This window comes from Meles meles, chromosome 7 (assembly GCF_922984935.1).
Source record: "Meles meles chromosome 7, mMelMel3.1 paternal haplotype, whole genome shotgun sequence".
Classification (NCBI taxonomy): Eukaryota; Metazoa; Chordata; class Mammalia; order Carnivora; family Mustelidae; genus Meles; species Meles meles.
In genome coordinates this window covers 16862357-16886445 of record NC_060072.1, presented here as the reverse complement: position 1 = coordinate 16886445, position 24089 = coordinate 16862357, and the positions used below count along the sequence as shown (strand labels likewise).

General features: G+C 41.6%; 1 protein-coding gene across 1 annotated transcript in view; it reads right to left on the bottom strand.

Annotated features, from left to right (window-relative positions):
• The window catches only part of ALDH1L2 (aldehyde dehydrogenase 1 family member L2), a 59462-nt gene extending 39688 nt beyond the window's left edge, over window positions 1-19774 (bottom strand). The window contains exons 1-4 of the mRNA XM_046010799.1: window positions 19686-19774; window positions 7530-7674; window positions 2827-3061; window positions 104-269 (exon numbers count right to left, since the gene is read on the bottom strand). Coding sequence (XP_045866755.1) covers window positions 104-269; window positions 2827-3061; window positions 7530-7674; window positions 19686-19733 — 594 coding nt within the window. The 5' untranslated portion in view covers window positions 19734-19774. The remainder of the gene's footprint in view (window positions 1-103; window positions 270-2826; window positions 3062-7529; window positions 7675-19685) is intronic.
• Window positions 19775-24089: the final 4315 nt, after the last annotated feature.

Genomic DNA, 24089 nt, shown 5'->3' with positions numbered 1-24089 from the left:
ACTTTTTGTCAAAATCAACATGAGAAAATTCTCAATAATAGAAAAATATTTCTAAAATGTTAAAGCTTCACTAAATTCTTCTGGATGGTGTAGATATACTAACCATGGCCTTGATTCCTTCAGGAAAAAGAAACCGATTATAAAGGGCATCCACTGTATCATTGGGTTCGACGTCACATGACCTCTGAAGAAGGATGGGTCCTGTGTCTAAACCATCATCAGCCCAGAAAACAGAAAACCCAGCTTTCTTATCTCCCATAATTAGAGTCCTGTGAAAAGAAGAGCTTCAACTTACAATGGTGATTCAACATATCACAAATTGATGAATTAGTGATATTAAAGTGCAAGGGAGTGGGGCATCTGGGTATCTCAGTGAGCTACGTGGCCAACTCTTGATTTTAGCTCAGGTCATGATCTCAGGGTCGGGAGACTGAGTGCCATATCGGGCTCACTGAGCTTGGAATCTGCTTGAAATTTTCCTCTCACCCTCTCCCTCTGCTCCTCCCCTCATCTTCCAACTCCCCCCTCCCCAAGCTCATGTGTGCTCTCTCTCCCTCTCTCTCTTAAAAATAAATAAATAAGTAAATAAATAAAGTGCAAGGTAGTTCCAGTGGAAAGTAGACAGTGAGGGAACTACTGTGAGAAATGAGCAGTATAGCCAAGAGATGCCAGTATTCATAAAAAGCACTACTTGATGGTACCGCTATTTTATACATAGCAATAGTCTTTCTTGTTAATACACACTAATGACTTCTAGTCTACTCAAAAGGGCACTAGAATCTGTCATTACTGCCACTCATTAACTGCCAGTTGTCAGCTTTCTGCTGTGGCATCAAGCAATTTTTCCCACCTGGGACCAATTCCTGCATTGTACTTGACCCTATGTTAGGCAGAATGAGATAATGGAAGATAAAAGATAGGATGCTCAGTAGAGGAGAACTTATTAGTTCTCATAACTATTTATTTAGGTTATGTCATTTGGATGTAAGTCAGAGCTAGAATTAGCTCCAGATTGTCTAGGTAAATTATAGTAAAAGATGGTTGAATTAGTCTTTGTATTTTATTTCTTTGTATCTATGCTTTATAAAGCTTTGCCTAGGGGTGCCTGGGTAGCTCAGTCGGTTGAGCATCTGATTTTGGTTGGCTCTGGTCATGATCTCAGGGCCCTGAGATCGAGCCCCAGGTAGGGGCTCAGTGCTCAACCAGAAGTCTGAGATCTGAGATCCTCTCTCTTCCCTCTCCCTTCTCCTGTTCCTCTCTCTCCCCTTCTGCCCCCTCCTCTCCCACCCCCAAGAGTATATGCATACTCTCTTTCTCTCAAACAAATAAATAAGTAAATAAATAAAATCTTGGGTGGGGGAAGCTTAGCCTAAGAGAAAATTTTGCCCCATAAAAGCTTATAATACAAACAATGAACTGAATATGTAGACATATCAGATAAAACCATATCAGAGGCTCAAGTAGTATCAAGAGAGTATGAAGTAATACATCATACATGCTCATGACCTAAATAATTTTTAAATCTTGGAGCTACTAATCAAGCAAGACCCATTAATCAATCACTCTTTTCAGAAATATTGAGGAATTTATTGGCATTATGTTATCAAGAGGCTTGAAAACATTCATATACTTTGTTCTTTGTTTGTTTTTTAATTTTTTTTATTTTAAAGATTTTATTTATTTATTTGACAGATCACAAGCAGGCAGAGAGGCAGGCAGAGAGAGGAGGAAGCAGGCTCCCTACTGAGCAGAGCCCTGAGATCATGACCTGAGCCGAAGGCAGAGGCTTAACCCACTGAGCCACCCAGGCACCCCTGTTCTTTGTTTGTTTTAGATTTTATTTATTTATTTGAGTGAGAAAGTGTGTGTGTGAGAGAGAGTATGAGCAGGGGGGAGGGGTAGAGGGAGAGGGAGAAGCAGGCTCCCCTCTGAGCAAGGAGCCAGATGTGGGGCTCCATCCTAGGACCCTGGGATCATGACCTGAGCTGAAGGCAGACACAAATGACTGAGCCACCTAGGTGTCCCAAAACATTCATACACTTTGACCCAGTGACTCTGCATGTGGAAACAATGTGAAATGAGAAAAAAAAAATACAAGTTTAAGTGCAAAGATAACCATACAGTACCATTACAGGGGCAAAAAAGAAATTGATTCATGACAAATACAATGAAATGTCATTCACCACATTTAAACTAAGTGTAATTTTCTGCCCATTTCACAACTTGACACTGAGCGATATCAGGGTGATGTACAGGGAAAGGAGAGAAGGTAGAAAAGCGTACCTGTGGTATTGAGGACTTACAGTGTACCTGCAGCAATAAAAATGTTAGACCATAGTCCCTTCCCTCAAGAACCTTAAGGTTCTCCTCTTGAAGAGGAGAAGACAGAATGAAGAAGATAATTTCAGGTAGCTCGGCAGTCCTTGAAATGTACTTGAGATGCTCTAGGCAAAAAAGTTCTAATGTCAAATAAGTTTGGGAACACTGTGTACTCAGATTCCCTCTTGGAGATTATGATGCTCTCACTAAAGCACATCTAAAAGGTTCTCAGAAGTCCTGTGATCAAGAAATCCAGCATAAACCAAACCTGTCTGAATTACCTAGCTATCTCCAATGGAGCCAGTACTCCACAGACTGACCTTGAAAATGCTGTCTAGCCCATGGAGTACTGCTAAGTCTCAGGAGGAGTTCACGCAGGAGTAACAATCAGTCAGGGTCTCACAATTGCTCAAGCATACCTATTTTCTTGATCCCCTACATTAAAAACAGAGAGACTAAAAGCCATAGAAATAGGCCTATCTTCTCTATAATTAAGAAAATTCTCACCAGTTGATAGCAGAGGCTCCTCTGTGTCTGGGAAGGATGGAAGGGTGATATATGATGGAACCGTGCTTTGGGCTGTCAATTATATCCATGGGAATAAACTGTGTGCAGAAGGGTAGCACGTTGAGCTCAGCACCCACAGATTTGTAGGCTTCCGCCACCTCCTTGATGGTCTTGCCCTTGACTCTCCATCTGGGGAACTTGAACACAGGAGTCCCATCTTTCTCTGCAGCTAGAGCTGAGCATGAAAGAGAAAGTTATTTTTATTAAAATAAAAAATGGCCATAAGTTAATATGGCTATGGATTCACACATTACAGTTTTACAGCTTCAGGAAACATTTACAAATAAAACATGGTGAAGGGCAATTAATTTTTTTATTTTTTATTTTTTTTTTAGATTTTATTTATTTGATAGACAGAGGTCACAAGTAGGCAGAGAGGCAGGCAAAGAGAGAGGAAGGGAAGCAGGCTCTCTGCCGAGCAGAGAGCCCGATGCTGGGCTCGATGCTGGGCTCGATGCTGGGCTGGATGCTGGGCTGGATGCTGGGCTCGATCCCAGGACCCCAGGATCACCAGAAGGCAGAGGCTTTAACCCACTGAGCCACCCAGGCGCCCCAATGGTGAAGGGCAATTCAGGTTGAGATCAGAATTTGACCTGTTACAATTTTATCATGATCCATTCCATCCATTTTCCTTGAGAGCTTGTTTGGAGGTTCTAGCAGGGGAGCACAGCTACTCGTATACCCTTGACGGAAGAACGGTCCTCTCCTCTATCAGGGAAGGTCGTCCTCTTCCACCGAGCGCGCAGCTTCGGGAGGGACACACATGGAGCGGTGAGGGAGGAAGGGGACACCCGCCTAGCCAGCCAGATCAGCCGAATCAACCCTGGCGATCAATGGGGTGACAGATGTCGCAGCCAGATCGCCCTCACATCCTCCATCCATTTTCCTAATGTGACTTTTATCTATAGATTTGAGGCATAATATATTCATACTCAGAAGTTTGTAGCTAGATAACGTTTTAAAATTTTAACTGAAGCTTTTTTGTTTTATAGGTAAAAAAATATATACTTTTATTACAGATATAGCCATATAAAGAATATTGTAAGATTTGGAGCCAAGTGCTGGCACATGAGCATTCAGGCTCTGCACAGATGGAAAACCATGAGCCCCTTCCCGAGCCTATTCCCTAGAGGGAAGTCTCGTTCAACCCGAGGCAAACTATAGACCTGGACACATTCTCCCTGCCAAACAGATCCCAAAAAATAAAGAGAGAAAGTTTTTGAGCTGAGCTGAGCTTGTCTAGTTCCTTCTCCCAAATTCACCAATGAGATAAGTTAGTGGACAAAAGAAGCCAAGAATGGAGAATACAAGCTCCTTGTGAGGGTTTTGCCATACTGGAGAAGGTCCAAGACTCTTTCCCATGAAAAATGTCCTTTCCAAAGGAAGGGCTCCATCTGCCTCTGTGTGGAAAAGGAATGGCCCTCCCAAGTGCAGACAGCACTAACTCATTTTTTCCGTAATAAGATTTCACTTCTGCTTACTATATACCTTATGTATATTAAGCATATATATTTATTTTTCTACCAACAATACAAAGCAAGTATATTTCAGGCAATTTTTAAGAGCTTTAAGTAAGGCTTTTTAATCTGTATTTTTGGGCTCCCTTTCCTTTCTCCCCCATTGGATCATCAACCTTCACTGACTTTAAATGGGATGATGGCTCCACTAGAAAGCCACTAGAAAGCCTAAATTCCAAAATCTAACCTAAATTCCAAAAAATCTAAATTCCAAAATTCCTAAATCTCCACTAGAAAGCCTAAATTCCAAATCCTAAATGAGTCCTGAAGGAATCTGGCCATCAAGCCAATGCCTTGATCAATTCACTTGGAAGAATGGGAGAGACCAGAAAAATAATGTGTACAAAATGTGAATGTTCATAAAATGTTCAAAAAACTATAAATGACTCATTTTCAGATGATAGGAAAATGAATAAACAGTAAAAAAAAAAAAGGTGAAATTGGGAGAAAATTGTGCAAGTTTAGACTGGAAAACAAATGGGTTGAGAAACTTAGAAGTCTTTGTTCTAAAAATTTACGCCACTGAGGCTTGCGGCGTTCACCTTCCATACTGATTTGTGGCTGCCCCAGGGCTATTTTTGGCTGTTCTAGTTGACTATTCTGACAACAAGAATAGTTAACCACTGTCATTTTGACCCCTTTTCATCAATTAGGCACAGGGCTGAGCATACTATATACGTTATTTCAACTAATCTGTGTAAGATGGGTGTTGTTGAACCAAGGTTAGTGAGTTTTAGTAGCTTGCCCATCATCATGCAGCAGATAAGTGGCAGAGGCAGAATTAGTTCCTTGACTCCCAAATAAACAGTTAACTATATGCTGTACCACATCCCAGGCTGCTCTACAAGACAGATTGGTGTTTTTTTCTTACCTACCTTATGCCAGCAGCTAGATGGCCATGACCAATGGAAAGGAGGTCCCAGCCCTGGGCCCAGACACTAGGGAAAGTTAGTTTCCCCGGACATCCTTTGGAAGGAACTTTATGAGACACATGCTTGCATTTCTTCTGAAGTTCATGCACATGGCAGAGACTGCTAGTTGCTCCCCTTCATTCTTTAGCAAAGATTCCTGTACTTTGGCAGAGCACATAGACGCTCTGAATAAAAATCTACATTTCTCAGTCTATTCTGCAAAGAGATTTGGCCTGTGACCGAGTTCTAGTCAGTGGGATACAAGTGGGACAAATATGTGCAACTTCTGGATGATATCATGAATAAAGGCTTGCCCTCTGCTTTCCCTCTTTCCTATCCACTTGCTAGAGTGCAGACTTGTTCGTTGGGGCTAAAGCAGCTCTCTTGGACCATGAGATGGAAGTCCAGTGTTGACAAGGACGAAACAAAAAGGGCAGGAGCCTGCATCGTGATGAACATAAAGCGGTCACAACAGCACGAATGGCCAACTCAGACATGAGAAATGGACTTCTGTGTCACTTAAGCTAATATTATTTGGGGTCCTCCTGATTCAATAGCCAATCCCAAATATGAGTCCTCCCAAATATCCACACACAAAGCTGATGGGAATAGATAATAATAGCACAGATAATCTCAGTAATAGGAACCTGCCCCCTTCTGCCTTTGGAGCCAGGTCTAAATTCATGAGGCAGATTCCCTCAGAATTCCCCTGGTTGGGATAACCTTTTTCTGAAACAAGGGTAATTTCTAAATCAAGTGATTAGGTTCATATGTGCATATGTGCTCTTGACCCAACTTTTTTAGCTTGACTCTTGAAAAATAGTATTAAAATACAATAGTTTTCAAAACAGTAACAAGAGGGGCACCTGGGTGGCTCAGTGGGTTGAGCCTCTGCCTTTGGCTCGGGTCATGATCTCAGGATCCTGGGATCAAGCCCCACATCGGGTTCTCTGCTCAGCAGGGAGCCTGCTTCCCCCTCTCTCTCTGCCTGCCTCTCTGCCTACTTGTGATCTCTCTCTCTCTGTGTCAAATAAATAAATAAAATCTTTAAAAAATAAAATAAAATAGTAAGAGTTAGAATAAACCTCAGAACTGCTGCTTCTAAGGAAAAAAAAGGGTAAAATTTAAGGGATATCACAAATCACTGTTTTCCAACCAATCTGTCACATTATGCCAGTGATTTATGAAGATCTCATTCAAAAGCCAAGATGTCCGGTTGCTCACTTATTCCCTGTCCATACAGTTTGTAGACTGTTTCTTTCTCTGTGTCTTACACCTATTCTCAACATAACTATAGTTGATTCTTGAAAAATACAGGTTTGAAGAATGTGGGTTCACTTACATGTGAAATTTTTTTTTGATATAGTACTGTAAATGTATTTTCTCTTCCTTATGATTTTTTAAAATAACATTTTCTTTTCTCTAACTTACTTTATTGTAAGCGTATACTATGTAATACATATAACATACAGAAATGTGGCAATAAACTGCATATGTTATCAGTAAGACTTCCCTCTGGTCAACAGTAGGCTATTAGTAGTTAAGTTTTGGGGGAGCCAAGAGTTATATGTGGATTTTAGACTGTGTAGGAGGTCATTGCCTCAAACCCCTGCGTTGTCCAAGGGTCAACTGCATAGCTTGCAAATCAGAATCCCATTGCGGGTTTGCTTTGTGGATGGCTTTCTTCTTTAACCTTACCTTAACAGCCACGCACCACAGCTCTAATTTGTTCTGACATAAATGCATTCTTTATGACGCCACATCAATTTCTGCTCTTAGATGTAGCCCTCCCTTCATTTCCACTGGCATCCCTGAATCAGACATTATTCTAGATGTTCCATAACACCCTTGTAAAGTCACAAGTGTAGTTCAGGAAAAAACATATGTGTGGAAATTCCTCTGATGGACCTGGTGATCACCTTGGAAGTAAGTGGAGAAACTCTTAATACAATGGGGCCATGCATCTTTGTCTTGGGGCCCGTGGAGAAGGGAGAATTGAGTCTATCCTATCATGCAGATAGACTTAGCTTGAGAAGGCTTCCAACAGGTGGAGCGGATGTGGCAGAACCCAGAGGGGAGGTCGGTAGTCTGGGTCTTTGGAGCCTGTGGCGAAGAAGTGTAGAAATGCTAATGAGGTTTAAGGGTTCTGAACTGGGGCCTGTGCTGGCTGGGTTGGTGCAGAGTCCTTGGTTCAGTAGCTCCAAGATATACTCACCCAGTGGGTCAGCTTTTCCATCCTTGTCTGGAACTGTGAACACGCCTACAACACGGTGGCCCTCTTTGCAGAGGTGTTTGTAGACTTCCTGTCCAAAGAGGCTCTGACCGATAAGTGCCAACTTCAGCTTGTTTTTGAAATAAACCTATGAAATAACCCAATGATGACAAATGTTGGATAGAAGACATATGGATGATAAACACTCTTTTCCCAACCATATGAGACGACTTGAGGACAAAAAAAAAACCTCAAAGATCTACAAAATAAAATTTGTATTGACATGCACTGGACCCAGGCTGGATTATGCACAGATAGTAGTGGAAATAATTTCACGTGGAAGAATTCGTCTTTTCCCCTTTGCTCTGATTCTCTCTGATACTCATCATCATCATTGGGATGGCTTATATTTTACAAGTCCTTCCAACTCCTTGCTGAAATGAAGCCAGATGTTAACAAGTGTAAGTTTCATAGTTAAAAGGAGTTTAACTCTGAGCAAGATCTGCATCAACATGACGATGATTTTATGAGCTAAACTCATCTCTTAACTTCCAAAGGAGGCCAAGAGCTAACATGTGGTCTAGAACACAGGGGTCACAAGCAGACCCTAGAGCTAGACTACCTGAAATTAAAATCTAGTCCCACTCTTGTTTAGTCATGTGACTTTAAGCAAGGGACCAACTTCTGTTGCCTTTTTTCCCTCACCCATAAAGTGGGAATAATAACACGAACCTCATACAATCTTGATTGAAGTAGAGGGCTTATTAGGCATTAATAAGTTTAGTGCAGTGTCTGACACAAAGTACTGTTTAAGAAAAAGCTTTAATAACATCTTAGAGGTTTTGCCACAGTTTCATGTTTCTTCGTAGAGTCCAGAATTCCAAAATCCTTGATAAGTGGCTCAAATCCATTTGGCCTCAAAACCTGGATTGCTCTAATAGGATGTTCTTTATAGTCCTTATAGGTTTCTTGTAAGTTTGTGCAGAGTCCTTTGGCTTCAAACTTGACCTGGACCGACAAACTGCTATTTATAGTCTTTATTTATAGTATTTATAAGGACTATATGAATATTTATATGTATTGCTACAGAAAGATCAGTGTGTTTGGTTACAGATACTGTTCCAGACCCTGCTGTGAATTGTATGGAATGTACTATCTATGTACCATGTTAATTTTCTAACATGTGGATAATTCTGAACCCTAAAACATATTTGGTCCCACAGGTTTCAGATACAGAATTAAGGCCTGCACATCATTTCATTTCATTTAATCACTGCAACTATCACGTTTTATTATCTCCCATTTTACACTGTTTTATGAATGAAGAAACCAAGGCTTAGAAACCTCAACTATATCTCCACGGTCATACTAGCAAAAGGAAGGAGAGGTGAAATTTAAATCCAGATCTGTCTGGCTCTAAAACCTACAAATGTACTTAAAAATAAGATAATCAGGGGATACTTGGGTGGCTCAGTGGTTAAGCCTCTGCCTTCGGCTCAGGTCATGATCTCAGGGTCCTCGGATTGAGCCCCGCATTAGGCTCTCTGCTCAGCAGGGAGCCTGGTCCCCTGCCTCCCGCCTACTTGTGATCTCTCTCTGTCAAATAAATAAATAAAATCTTTAAAAAAAAGATAGTCAGACTGAGTTACCACCACCACCCATCCCTTTTTTCTCCGTTAGAAGATTCACACTGATGTATGAAAGTGCATTGATTATCAAAAAAATACAGATACCATATAGACAAGAGTAGCACTAAGGGGTATAGTCTTAAAGAACTCTCTTTAAGCAACTTTACCTCCTGTAAATTCTCCTCAAATGGGACCCTTTCACGAAGGTAGGGGAATAAGTTGACATGATGATTGTTAAGACAGAAATGAAAAGCCACAGGTGGAACAGTCTAGATGCAGGATTGCGGGTGTAGAGACGGTCATCAGAGGGTCATGACTTCATATGCATATTCCTTCCTGGTAGAACACAGCTCCACAGGATTTGGAGTTGGGATTTTTTTTTCAAAGAATTTATTTATTTATTTGACAGAGAAAGAGAGATCACAAGTGGGCAGAGAGGCAGGCGGTGGCGGGGGCGGGGGGGGGGGGAGCAGGCTCCCTGCTGAGCAGAGAGCTTAATGTGGGGCTTGATCCCAGGACCCTGAGATCATGACCTGAGCTGAAGGCAGAGGCTTACACCACTGAGCCACCCAGGCACTCCTGGAGTTGGAATTTTTTCCCCCTTCACTCTAAATGGGATTCTTTAATGCTCTAGAAAGTCATTCTAAATTAGTCAAGCCTCACTGTGAAAAGTTGATTATGAGGAACAATTTTCCCTTATTTCCCACTTTATTAAGGGTGTAGACAGCATCCCCTTTTAGGTATGAACTTAAAAGCATACGCGTTCACATGTTCCCTGATAATTAAACTGTGGAGGCCAAGAAAAACAAGGCTGTACCCACGTCGAGTCTAGCCCTGACGTAAGTGCAGCCATCTTGATGTTCCAGATTATCACAAAATATTTCTTGGGTTCTGACCTACTCATGTTAGCACTTTAAAAAGTCCCTCTCTCCTTTAATAATTGATTTAAACTCCTGGACTGGAAAAAGGGTTTCTTTTTGTCAAATAGCAAAAAACTTATTTGAGCTTCATTTTCTTTTTGTTACACTGATCATGTTTTGCTATTTTCTCTCATGTCTCCTCACCTGACTTCAACACCTCTGCTGTCATAACTTCCACAGATGATCCTTTTCACTTGGGAAGATCACCTGAGCAGTCTCCCCTGGACTCAGCTCTGTCTTTCATAACTCCCCTACACATTCCCCAACTGACCAGTGTTGACCCGAGTAGGTAGGGACAACTCTACGCCCCTATTCAGCAGGAAGAAGTTACAGAAGGTGAGACCTTCCACCTTCAACAACTTTAAAGATTTAAGGGTCAAAATTGTTCAGGGGGAAATGTGGAGGCCGAGAAAATTAAGGCCATCCCACCTCAAGTTTAGCTGATGTGGGAAACAGAGGCAGAAGAAAATCATTAAAATTCTTACCTACTGACAAGCCCTTGAAACAGACAGAGTGGCTCTCCCCTGGGGACTCAACTGCCCTCCTCTTGAGGTTTTGCTAAGGACAATCCTAGCCTGACCGACCCCGTGCTCCAAAAGGTCCAACCAGGATCCTGTAAGTCTACTTTAACAATTCTTTTAGGAAACTTTATCTCTAAACCTCCAAGATAGAGTCGAGAATCATTCCCAAGCATATGGCTCACTGATATACATCTAAAGGGTCTCACGAGAAGATTTTTATTATTGGTAATAAGTAACCTTCCTCCCAACAATAGCTAGCCCCTCAAGGTCCTGAAGACTTTGCTTCCAAAGTTCCTTAGAGACTAACATCCCCTTTGTCCTCATCCACCGCGGAGTCCACCCCTGCTCTGCCTTTAAAAACTCTGACTGTAATCTGGTTCAGGGTCCAAGTCCCTACTCCGCTGTGCCGGGTATACTTGGGCCCAAGCTTAAGCTTGTCAAATAAACCCTCGTGTGATTGCATTAGTGCTTGGCTCCTTGGTGGTCTCTCGGACGCAAAAACTTGGGCATAACAAAACAATTAAGGTTTTAGTTAAAAAAATTCTTTTCCAGGGCCAAAGTTTCTATCTTCCAAGAGCCTAGAGCCTCAACATCTAATAAATATTTTTTAAGCGAACAGGTTAACTCTATAAGAACAGCACAGTTTGCCTATAGATAATACATGATTATTTCATCTATTCTTATCAAAACATCAAAATGTGCCATAAATATTCTACCTCCACATCTTATCATTAATATTGTTGCTTGAAACAGAACTGACCTGTTGGCTATCTTAAAAATCTGACTTTACCTCACACTGCTACCAACACCAGATATTTTAAGACCTCTAAAATACTACTCTCAGGATGCAAAAGAGCTAAGAGGCCAGGCTGACTCAAAGGAAAGGTTACAAAGAGTTCAATTCCAGATTCAACACTCCCTTAGAAAGACAGCATTTAGAGAAATGTCAGTATCTTTGGAAATGTTACATTCAACGAGACACTTTCTGAGCTTCATGCTAAAGCTAAGCTACAGAGGTGAGTTTCCAACATGGAAAACACTCAGATTTTAGGATTATAAGCGTGTTTACAGTGAGTTAGCCTAATTCCAGAAAACCAGACTGGGATACTCTACCTCCGTCTTATTTCTCCAGCTATGATCTGAGGACTGATTGCAATGTTGGTGGAATCAGCAGGGAGGATGTGCTGAAAGTGTGGGTCCCTGGGCCCCGTCCCAGATCTACGGAGGCATCCTGGGCCTAGGAAGTTGTGTTTTAACAAGCTTCCCATTGACTCAGAGGCACACTCGAGTCAGAGACTCTCTGATGTACGGAGAGTGTGTGCCTACCCGCTACACTAAAAGATTCTGCCCTGGGGAGTCTGGGTCAGAAAGCAGGGCTGGAAGCGATAGCAAACATTTTAACGAGACCCTAGTATGTGCCAGGCATTTCATATATATTTCCTCATTTTGATTGCCCAATGACTGCTGAGACAAGCATTCCTAAGCCACTTTGTAAATGGAGAAATTAAAACAGAGAGAAGATAAGATACAGCCTGGAGTCAAACAGCTAGTAAATGACAGCCTTCAGATTCAACACGGTTATTAGTATCCATTATTTTCCCATAACACAGACCCTTTGATTTTGATCTGGGTCTCATCAATTTAATTCTGAAAAATAAAAGTATCTATTTCACAAGGTTGCTATAAGGGTTTATCAGGATAAAGCATGGGATGCATTAGGGCAATGTTTAGCAGTAGGGGATGCTCCACAAATGTTAACTATTATTATTGTTCATAATAATACCATAGGTAATACCTGGGTAAATTAAAAAATGCTGATGATGGATCTCTCCTGCTGGAAATGTGCTATAAGCCCAGTACGGCACTGAGCTCTGTTCATTAATTTTAAAAAACATATCAACTAGTTATCATATGTCACAGGAATTGTTTTTACTGATGAAAATACACAAGGCTCCGAGGAGTCAAGTAAACTGCTAACAAGGGGCAGAGACAGAAGTCAAATCCAGATCTGTCTCACTTTGGTAGATAAGCTTCTATGGCTTTCCTATGTTGAAGGTCTGTCCGGCCCCCGCTTATTAAAGAAAAATATGGCAACAGGTTGATGGTGAATTGTGGGAAATAGTTCCATCTTTAGACTTTCTGAAGAAATACCCTGGTGGTCCTGACAGGAGGGATGGCACCATTCATTTGTGGGGTGGGTCTGGTGACAGAGAACATTCTTTGAGACACACTTAAGTGCCTGTTATGTTGGTGAGCAAGAACAGGGTGGGGCATAAAATGACCCACAGCATTTCTAAATCTGGGTGGTGAGTGCTATTATCTTGGGGTTCTCTACTGATAACATTCTGCCTTGGAAGCGCCTATGGCAGGCAACAGAGCTTTTCCTTTTTTTAAAGACTTTATTTTTAAGTAATCTCTACACCCAAAATGGAGCTTGAACTCACAACCCGGAGATCAAGGACGGAGCCACCTAGGCACCCCCAGATTTTTTTTTTAAAGATTTTATTTATTTATTTGACAGAGAGAGATCACAAGTAGGCAGAGAGGCAGGCAGAGAGAGAGAGGAGGAAGCAGGCTCCCTGCTGAGCAGAGAGCCTGATGCGGGGCTTGATCCCAGGACCCTGGGATCATGACCTGAGCCGAAAGCAGAGGCTTAACCCACTGAGCCACCCAGGTGCCCCCAGATTTTGTTTTTTTAAAAACTACTCAATGTTTCATTCCCAGGCTATCCACATCCTGGTGGAATCCTTTAGGAAGCAAACTAAGTGGATTCTGATTATGCTCCAAAGATTAAAATCCAAACAAAAACCACATGATTTTTTATAGAAAACGTAAAGGCTCAGTGCTACCAGTTTGCCCTGATCCAAAATGCGTTTGTGAAGCAAATGCTACTGTAATAGAACAGTAGGGGGTATAATCCCCATCAAGAATTGTGAGACCTCTATTTTTAATTTCTTGAGGAATCTCCACACTGTTCTCCAGAGTGGCTGCACCAACTTGCATTCCCACCAACAGTGTAAGAGGGTTCCCCTTTCTCCACATCCTCTCCAACACACGTTGTTTCCTGTCTTGCTAATTTTGGCCATTCTAACTGGTGTAAGGTGATATCTCAATGTGGTTTTAATTTGAATCTCTCTGATGGCTAGTGATGATGAGCATTTTTTCATGTGTCTGATAGCCATTTCTATGTCTTCATTGGAGAAGTGTCTGTTCATATCTTCTGCCCATTTTTTGATATGATTATCTGTTTTGTGTGTGTTGAGTTTGAGGAGTTCTTTATAGATCCTGGATATCAACCTTTTGTCTGTACTGTCATTTGCAAATATCTTTTCCCATTCCGTGGGTTGCCTTTTTGTTTTGTTGACTGTTTCCTTTGCTGTGCAGAAGCTTTTGATCTTGATGAAGTCCCAAAAGTTCATTTTCGCTTTTGTTTCCTTTGCCTTTGGAGACATATCTTGAAAGAAGTTGCTGTGGCTGATATCGAAGAGGTTACTGCCTATGTTCTCCTCTAGGATTCTGATGGATTTCTGTCTCACGTTGAGGTCTTTTATCCATTTTGAATTTATCTTTGTATACGGTGTAAGAGAATGGTCGAGTTTCATTCTTCTACATATAGCTGTCCAGTTTTCCCAGCACCATTTATTGAAGAGACTTTTTTCCACTGTATATTTTTTCCTATTTTGTCGAAGATTATTTGACCATAGAGTTGAGGGTCCATATCTGGGCTCTCCACTCTGTTCCACTGGTCTATGTGTCTGTTTTTATGCTAGTACCATGCTGTCTTGGTGATCACAGCTTTGTAGTAAAGCTTGAAATCAGGTAACGTGATGCCGCCAGTTTTGTTTTTGTTTTTCAACATTTCCTTAGCAATTAGGGTCTCTTCTGATTCCATAAAAATTCCTCAAGAAATTAAAAATAGAGCTTCCCTATGACCTTGCAATTGCACTGCTGGGTATTTACCCCAAAGATACAGATGTAGTGAAAAGAAGAGCCATCTGTACCCCAATGTTTATTGCAGGAATGGCCACGGTCGCCAAACTGTGGAAAGAACCAAGATGCCCTTAACGGATGAATGGATAAGGAAGATGTGGTCCATATACACGATGGAGTATTATGCCTCCACCAGAAAGGATGAATACTCAACTTTTGTAGTAACATGGACGGTACTGGAAGAGATTATGCTGAGCAAAATGAGTCAAGCAGAGAAAGTCAAGTATCATATGGTTTCACTTATTTGTGGAGCATAACAAATAACATGGAGGACATGGGGAGATGGAGAGGAGAAGGGAGTTGTGGGAAATTGGAAGGGGAGATGAACCATGAGAGACTGTGGACTCTGAAAAACAACCTGAGGGTTTTGAAGGGGCAGGGGGTGGGAGGTTGAGGAACCAGGTAGAGGGTAATAGAGAGGGCACGTATTGCATGGAGCACTGGGTGTGGTGCAAAAACAATGAGTACTGTTACGCTGAAAATAAATAAATAAATTTAAAAAGAAAAAAAAAAAAGAATTGTGAGACCTGACAATTTTACATGAAGAGCCTTTCCGTAAAAGAATAAAACAAAGTCAATTTTTCAGAGAAAGCGAGGTGCCTAACACCGGGTGGAGCCTTTGGCACACGGTGCCCCAAATCATGCCTGACAGTGTGTAGGAGGTACTCAACAAGCATGTTTTGAGTATTTACCATACTCTGGGCCCAGAGCATGGGGTGGGGGAGGAGACTGCAAATCAGGTGCCCAGCAAGAATGTTTTATTTGGCCCACAGAGCATTTGTCAAAAAGCTGTGATAATGTTCTGGAAGCTTCACTTAGCAGGCTGAATTTCTGACTTCTTTTTAGAAATCAGGAGGTTTGGGGGCGCCTGGGTGGCTCAGTCGTTGGGCGTCTGCCTTCGGCTCAGGTCGTGATCCCAGGGTCTTGGGATCGAGCCCCGCATTGGGATCGAGCCCCGCATTGGGCTCTCTGCTCAGCAGGGAGCCTGCTTCCCCGTTTCTCTCAGCCTGCCTCTCTGCCTACTTGCGATCTCTTTCTCTCTCTGTCAAGTAAATAAAATCTAAAATAAAAAAATTTAAATTTAGAAATCAGGAGGTTTGTCAACCATGGTCTACGTTTCCACGTAGCATCAGTCAGCTAGAGCTGAGCAGAGGCTGCCCCCATTCCTCTGGCTGGACATGACCTTTCCTTCTATCTGGGTCAAATCCTTCATTTGTTTCCCCTGTTTGGCTTCTGTGGGTGTTTTTCTTTGAGATCGCAACAGTCAAAGCACAAAGAAGACTGGTCCCTGTCGTCAGAGTTTACCAGTTAGCACGAAAGACACACAAGTAAGGACGTACTGACATCATAGTGCTAGGACAGGAGAGCATAGTGTGGGTGTGGAAGCCTAGTAGACTTCCCAAGAAGAGAACTCCATAACAGAATCTTAGAGCACTCATTTAGGGGTTGGCCAAGAGAAGAGTGGGGATTATGGAAGGTCCTTGGGAAATTTCAGGCAGAGGGGGCAACATTTGGAAAGAAATGAGTAAGTGGGCAAAGTGGGTTCAATACTGGAAAGTGGAAAGTGACGACAAGTGAGGGGACAGTCAAAAGACCAACTGGGGAGAGTCTTGTCTATACCAAATAATTTGGACCTTATTGTGAAGACAGTAAGGTCCACTGAACGACTTTAAGCAGGAGAATGACATTGTCTTACTTCTATGTTGACACACTCAGGTGAGGCATGAATTAACTTTGGGTGGGCATCCCTCTAGTGTTTGAGAATTGAGCAGATAGTGAAAATAAAAAGCCTACCTAATAATCCGCCTTCATATATTGACAGGATGTAGCTTGAAATAGTGTAAAAGCCCATGTTACTTATTGTAACAAACCCTCAGACTAATAGAGGCAAAAGACGTAAATCTGTGTAAGATTCAAACAAAATTCATGACACCACCGTAAAGGGCAAACTTGTGCAACTTGATTTTCCTATTGCATAATTATATAAAGAATGTATTCATGAGGACTTTCTGGGATATCTGGCCAACATTTTTTTTTAATCACAAAAAGGATAACAGATTTTTAAAATAAGGATGTCTATGGACTTTTTTTAAAAGCAGGGACTGTTTCTTTCTTGTTTATTGTTTTGTCCTTTCTGGCTGTGAGACTCTAAAAAAATTATTTAACTTCTCTGGGTCTCATTACTTTATCTTTAAAGTGGGCATAATAATAGTACCTACCTTATTGAGATGTTAAGCAGGTGAGTATATATGTAAAGCATTTAAATTAGCACCTGGTACACACTAAGTGCTTTATCAATGCTATTTATTATTACAATTATTATTATTTATTAATCATATCCTCAGGATTTAGAACAAATGCTCAGTACACAATACACAATTAAAGAGGGTTTGAAGTTGAATTTGAAGGTCCTAAAAACAAACTAGACACCAAAGCAGGGGGTTGGGTAATTCAGAAACAAGGACATGGTTTCTAGAACTAGGGTATAAAGCCAGTACTTGGTTCCAAGAAGCAAGGATGGGTCCAGACTCCTGATTTGGGTCGTAAGGTAACCTCAAGTTCTGAACCAGGCTACAAACCCAGAAGCAGCAACCAAACTTGTTCCAGACACTGGTAGAGGAAGTTGAGTAACAGTGCCAAGTAAATATAAAGGCCACATTACCCCCACCATGGGGAGAAGTCAAGAGGCAATGAACCAGGCAAGATATTGGAAGTGTACGATAATAACTAGTAGACAAAGGGTTTTATTATTTATAGTTGCAGTGGTTAAAAAGATCCAGCCACGTCATTAAGCTGAAATCATTACATATTTCTAAGTCTATTTCTTTAAGACAGGGAATGGAAAAATTGATTCTGTCAGGAAGTGTTATAAACTAGTTTTCCCATTGGATTTTGCTAGGTTCAAAGAAGTGTTTATTTTTATTCTGCTTTAATACCAAACTCAAAAATACTGTGTAATTTTTTCCTTTTTAAATATGAAGGTATAATTAACACACAGTAAAATACACCCTTGTCAGTGTATAGTTCTGTGAGTTTTGACAGACACCCAGTCACCTAACCACTGTTACAATCAACACAAAGGACAGTTCCATCACCTCCCAAAATTCCTTCACGTCCTTTGCGAGATAATCTCTTATAGTCAATTCTTCCTCTAGCGCCAGCTCCTGATAACACTTTTTTCTATCACTATAGTTTGACCCTTTCTAAAATGTCAGGTAATCGGAATCCTATAATACATAGCCCTTCGAGTCTGTCTTCATACACTTAGCATCTGTATTTGAGTTTCATCTATGTGGTTGTGCCTATCAGTAGTTCACTCCTCTTTTGTTTGAGTACAATTTCCTCGTGTGGATGGATTTATCCACTGTCTATCCTGTCACTAAATGAAGGACATTTAAGTTGTTTCCAGTTTTTGCTAATAATGAATAAAGCTGCTGTAGAGATTCATAAATAGGTATTTGGGTAAATACCTAGGAGTGCCATTGCTGGGTCATATCATAGGTGTATGTTTAATTTTATTAAAAATGGACAGTTTTCCAAAGTGGCTGTACCATTTTATGCTCCCGCCAGCCATGTTTGATTCTGAACAATTCTTATAGAATCCCATCCAAAGAATGGTTCCCCATTTTCTATGGAGTAAAATATCCCAAGCACTCCACTTGTTGTTCCATGTCTTCCTTTTGGCCACGGAAGAACCTGTCTTCTTCCCAGTCAAATGTCACTGCTTTTCACATGAACTCCTGGGTACAGTCAGACTCACACCCTTGACCCCTGACCATGCTTGGTGCTTCCCCACATGCATATTTTTGTCTCTATCATTTGCCAACCAGCATGTTCAACTTTGATTACTGAAATCTTATGTACAGCCCCTATTGCCATCTTTGCATTCTTCAAGAATCCCTTCTGCTCTCCAAAAAAGACAAGTCAATGAAAGGTGTTGATAGAGGAGGCCAGTAAAACAGGAAAGCACAAGCGCTTGTCTCTGTGCCATCCTCCCCAGATTCCCAGATGCCACGTGGCAGGAGAAAGCTAAGGAGGAGTCCAGAGCAAGCAAAAGTTCATTAAGCGCAGCTCTCATTTTCCTTATTTTTTTAAAAAAGGTGACTACTCCCCAAATAACTAGGACTGGATGGGGGTAAATCCTCATTATTTGGGATTGCCTGGGAAACAAAAGCTTTTTCCATGTATGTACCGCTCAGCTCGTTTTTGGTGCTATTCAAGACTTCTCCCTGCCTTCAAGATTTTTTTTTACATCTGGATATGTATACATGCACATGGGACCTTTGCAAAGAAGAGGAATCGAAAAGCAAATTCCTTCACAGCAGAAAGCATCGACTTCTTATAAAAGAGATAACGTACGTGAGATGAATTGTTTTTTGTTCCCTAAACAGCTTTGAGTCTGCTTAGATGCAGCGAGGCATCTCTCCCCGGGCCATATGCAACGTGTCTGCTCTTTCCATTTCTGGAGGAGCTGATGCAATTCCAAGGCGTTGGGCTGGGCCACGTCTCCGTTCTTGGGCTACAGTTAAATAGTGTTCCAGCGTGGTTGCTTCTGCAGCGCCTGGCAATCCTAGCAATCTTGCCGCCTGCAGCTCAAGAAAAATGCGCCTGCAGCCACCAGCTCCGAGGGCCATTATCTGAATGGGCCCTGAATGCCAGTCTGGAGCGCTCACGCCTCTTAGGCCGCCCAGACGGACCCCGCTGACTTGAACACTGCTCTCCCTCGGTCCTGTACTTCGGCTCCATCTCCAGACCAGGGATCTCATGATTGAAATGAAGAAAAGGAAAGGAAGCTGACTCCGTCCCCGCTGCCAAGTGGCTGTTCCCACCCTGTCAACCCCAGTCGGACCGTCCGTAGATGTTCAAAAGCCGCATCCTCAGCCCCTTCCCCTGACAAGACAAAGGCCCGCCTGACAAGCCTTACCTAAGACCCTCTCCGGATCCTTCTCTGCAGTCTCCCAGTTTTAAAAACGCCGTCTTGGCTTTTAGCCAAGTCTCAACACCGTGCCCACCCCCAGCCCCGCAGACCGGCCCTCCGGCCCCGGGGTCTGGAAAACAGCCCGGGGTGACCGCCAGGAAGCTCGCCCGGGCCGGACTCACCTGGCCGGTGGAGAAGCGCCGGAGCGCCTGGCTGCCTCTCCACAGCATGCTGTAAGGGAGCCCTCGGGCGGGCCGCGCGACAGCGAGGGCTCAGCCTGGACGCGGCCTGCAGCCTGTGAGCGTCCGGCAGCCGCAATCGCCGCTAGCGGGGTCCGAGAGTCCTGGGACCCGCCCACGGCCCGCCCCCTCCACTGGCACGGCCCCGCCTTCTCAGCTGGCGGGGTTCGGATGGCCAATCCCCTGCGGCTGGGCGGGGCCCCAGTTCGGAGTCACGTTAGGACCGAGCCGGAGGGGCGGCTTCCAGTCTCCGCCTGGGTTCTTAGCACCTGGGGGTCTTCTACCAGTTACTCAAACCCTGTAAGGTAGACAGGGATTTGCCTTATTAATGGTGGATCTGACATCCCAAGTCATGGCCATAATATCGCCCTGAGGAGGTAAAGATACGAAAGATAAGGGTGGAGACACCTGGCTCTGTAGGATCCTGATACCTATCCTGTAAGCTGATAAAAGGATTTTAAGAAAGACTGTGTATAAAGCACTTAGCAAAGCGCCTGGCACAGAGCTGGTCCCCAATAGATGACAGACAGATAGATACCCACCCTTTCCCCTTATCTCTCTAGAAAGAATGCTCAGACGTGCTTTAGCTAAGCACTTGTTGCAAACAGAACTTCTTAGCCTGGCATTCAAGGCCATTGGCAATTTGGCTTTTTTTTTTTCTTCTCATTTTCTTGCTGCTCCTCTGCACATGTAATTTAGCTTAACTCTCTAGTATGCTGATTCTTCCCTGGACAATGATTCCCTGAAAAGCTTATCATCTGTCATTTGTCACCATCTCAGCATGACCAAATTCCTTCTTTTAAGGTATAACTCTTTTAAGGTATAACTCAAGGGCTGCCTCCTGGAGGCATTTTTCCTGATTTTCTCCTCCCTTAACCCCCTTATTTCCCCTAGGTAATCTTTCACTCCTCTGAAACGAGAAAGATTTTTGACTATGCGTCTCTTCTGACATCTCATTCTCTTATTGGTGTTTGTGTACCTGTCATCTGCTCTACTGGAAGCTTCTTGCAGGTTGAGTCCATGTCTAATTTATCAGGATTTACAATATCTAGCACTTAGCAGAGCTCAAAAAGCACTTGTTGAAAGAGGGAATGAATGAATGAATGAATGAATGTGTTTAAGAAGGAGAGAGAAAATAAATCCTTAGAGCCCGGAGAATGGCAGCAAACATCGAGTTTTGCTCTGGAAATTGCTCTTTGCCAATTCAACCCATTTCTCTGAGAGCATTTTGTGACTTTTGGCTAGCTTCCTTTAAGCTTCCAAATGTTGATAATCATTTTTTTTGTTGTGATCTGTGTATACTGGGAGAGGTGGGCAAGGAGTGTGGTTTTTTCTGAGTAGGGGTTCCATAGTTATATTCTCCAACTCCCAACTTCAGGAAATGTAGACTTTATGTCTATCCACATATATTGAAATATTAATGATGTCTAGGATTTTCTTCTGTAAGAATTAAAGATATTGTTCTCTTGATAACTAGTGGTTAGACCAGAGGCAATTCAAGTTTGACAAACAGAAAAGCCCAGCCAACCTAGATTTCTAGACAGCAAAAATGAAGGTGAAATAGTCATTTTTGTGTCCCCCTAACAAAAAGTTGAGAGAATCTGAGGCAGGAAAACTTCCAAATTCATTCTATGAGCCCAGCATTACCCTGATACCAAAACCAGACCAAGACACGACAAGAGAAGAAAATTGCAGGCCAATATCTCTGATGAACATAGATGCAAAAATCCTCAACAAAATATTAGCAAGCCAAATTCAACAATATCTTTAAAAAAATCATTCACCATGGTTAAGTGGGTTTTATTCAAGGGCTACAAGGGTGGTTCAATATTTGCAAATCAATCAATGTAATACATCACATTAACAGGAGGAAGGATAAAAACCACACAATCATCTCAAATAGATGCAGAAAAAGCATTTGACAAAATACAGCATCCACTCAGGACAAAAACTTTCAACAAAGTGGGTTTAGAGGGACTATACCTCAAAACAATAAGGGCCATATAGATAAAAAAGCCCATAACTAACGTTATAGTCAATGGTGAAAAACTCTAAGATTTTCCTCTAGGATAAGGAATAAGATAAGGGTGTCCACTCCCCTCACTTTCATTCAACATACTACTGGAAGTCCAAGGTGCAGTAATTAGACAAGAAGAAGAAATAAAAGGCATCCAAATTGGTAAGGAAGAAGTAAAACGGTCACTATTTGTAGATGACATGATACTATATATAGAAAACCCTAATGACTGTATATAATGACAATATATAACTACCAAGTTAACAGAGTATAAAATTATCAAGGTAATATGTAGAATGATTTTTAAAAATCAGTTGAAAAGAAGGCGAGAAAGGAGAGAGAAAGAAACAGAATAGCTGGGGGAAAAATGAAAGGAAATTAGTAAAATGTTAGGGTTAAGTCTAAATATACCAGTAATCGCAGTAAATGAAAATGGACTAAACTCTTTAATTAAAAGACAAAGATTGTCAGATTGCTTCAAAAACAAAATCCTTATGAGAGCCATAAAATAAAAAGATTCAGATAGGATGATTTTTTTTAAAACCCACCCAAACACTAAAGAGAAAAAATCATACTATTGTAATAACAAAATAATTATTTGCTCTAGTACTTGGCAAATAGCAACAGTGTGATCTGCTTGACTGCAAATGACCAAATGACTGGCTGGTGTACAAACTAGGTATTGCTTTTTCGACCTACCATCTAAAATCCACTTCTCAGGACTACAGTATCCTCCCTTCCATGTGAGGATCTGCTTCTCCCCCTGTCCTAGGCCTTGTGGTTCCTATGAAGTTTTCTTTCCCCCTTATCCCACTGGGATTCAGGGGTGGGGCATATGACCTACACTAAGCCAATTAGTACATCTCTCCCATCCCCTTAATTATGATGATTGGTTCAAATTATGCACAAGATCCTAATAAGGCTAACGAAGTCCAGCAAAATCTAATTCTAGGACTTCTGCTTAAACTTTCAGTTAAGTGTACCATTTGCATCACTTTTGGTGTTGTGATAAGTTGAACCTGAAGCTACCGAGGGCTACCCTTTGTCCTAAAGAATGTAGCAAAAATTGCGGGAGATAGAAAAGAAATAGTGAAAATCCAAGACCTGACGTCATTTGAGTCCTGAAGCCAAACACATGCGAAGGCCCATCTCACCACTACAGGTTTTAAAATTAACATACAATTAAATCGATTTCATTTTTGCTGTATGGTTCTATGAGTTTTAACATATATAAATATCCATGTAATAATACTGCAGTGATACAGAACCATTCCATTCCCTACCCCAAAACTTCCTTGTCCCTTTGCAGTCATGGCTAATGAACCACCCTTCTCACCTTGAGAATCTCTGTTCTCTGTCACTGTGGTTTTATCTTTTCAAGACTATCAAACAAATGGAATCTCACAGTATATAACTTTGTAGATTTTCTTCATTCTGCACAATGCCCTGGAGAGTTGTGCTCCAGTTTAGGGATTTTCCAGAACAGAAGAGTTTCCTCTGTTATTGATTTCTATATGATTCCATTGCAGTCAAAGAATATAATCATCACATTTCAGTCCATTCAAATGCATTGAAATTTGTTTTATGGCCTAGAAAATGGCCTTCCTTGTATACTTGAAAAAAATGTCTGCTTTTACTGTTGTCGTGTAGAATGTTTTGTAAATATGATCTAAGGAAAGTTGGTTGAGTATTGTTCAATTCTTTATTCTCTTATATTCTGTTCATCATATGAAATATTGAGAGAAGTATTAAGATTTCCAACTATAATTACATTTATTGTTTCTTTCTATTTTATCAGGTTTTGGTTAATTAAATTTTATTGTTCACCCACCCCAAAAAAAGAAAGGAAAAAAGTTAATTCATAGTCTGGATTCTGTTACATTCTTAAAAAAGCTACTGGGGGTTTGATTGATTTATTTATTATTTTTTTAAGATTTACTTATTTTAAATAAATTTTTAAATATTTAAATAAAGAGAGAAATAGAGAGGGAGAATGAGCAGGCAGGGCAGAGGAACAGGGGGAAAGACTCTCCAGCAGACTCCATGCTGATCACAGAGTCCAACTCGGTGATCCTTCTCATGACACTGAGATGAGGGCCTGATCCGAATCCAAGAGTCAGACACTTAACCGACTGTGCCACCCAGGTGCCCCAGTGGACTTTATTTAGAAAAGAGTGAATTTGCTTGGACTCAAACCCTGCAGAGGGCAGCAGCTTATATTCTGTTCAATTCATTTAGACAACAGTTTGGCCAATGTTTTTGCTCAGATTTTGGGGTTCGCCTCCTTAGTAATTCCCTTGATTATCAGTTTTCTCTTCTAAATTTCAAGC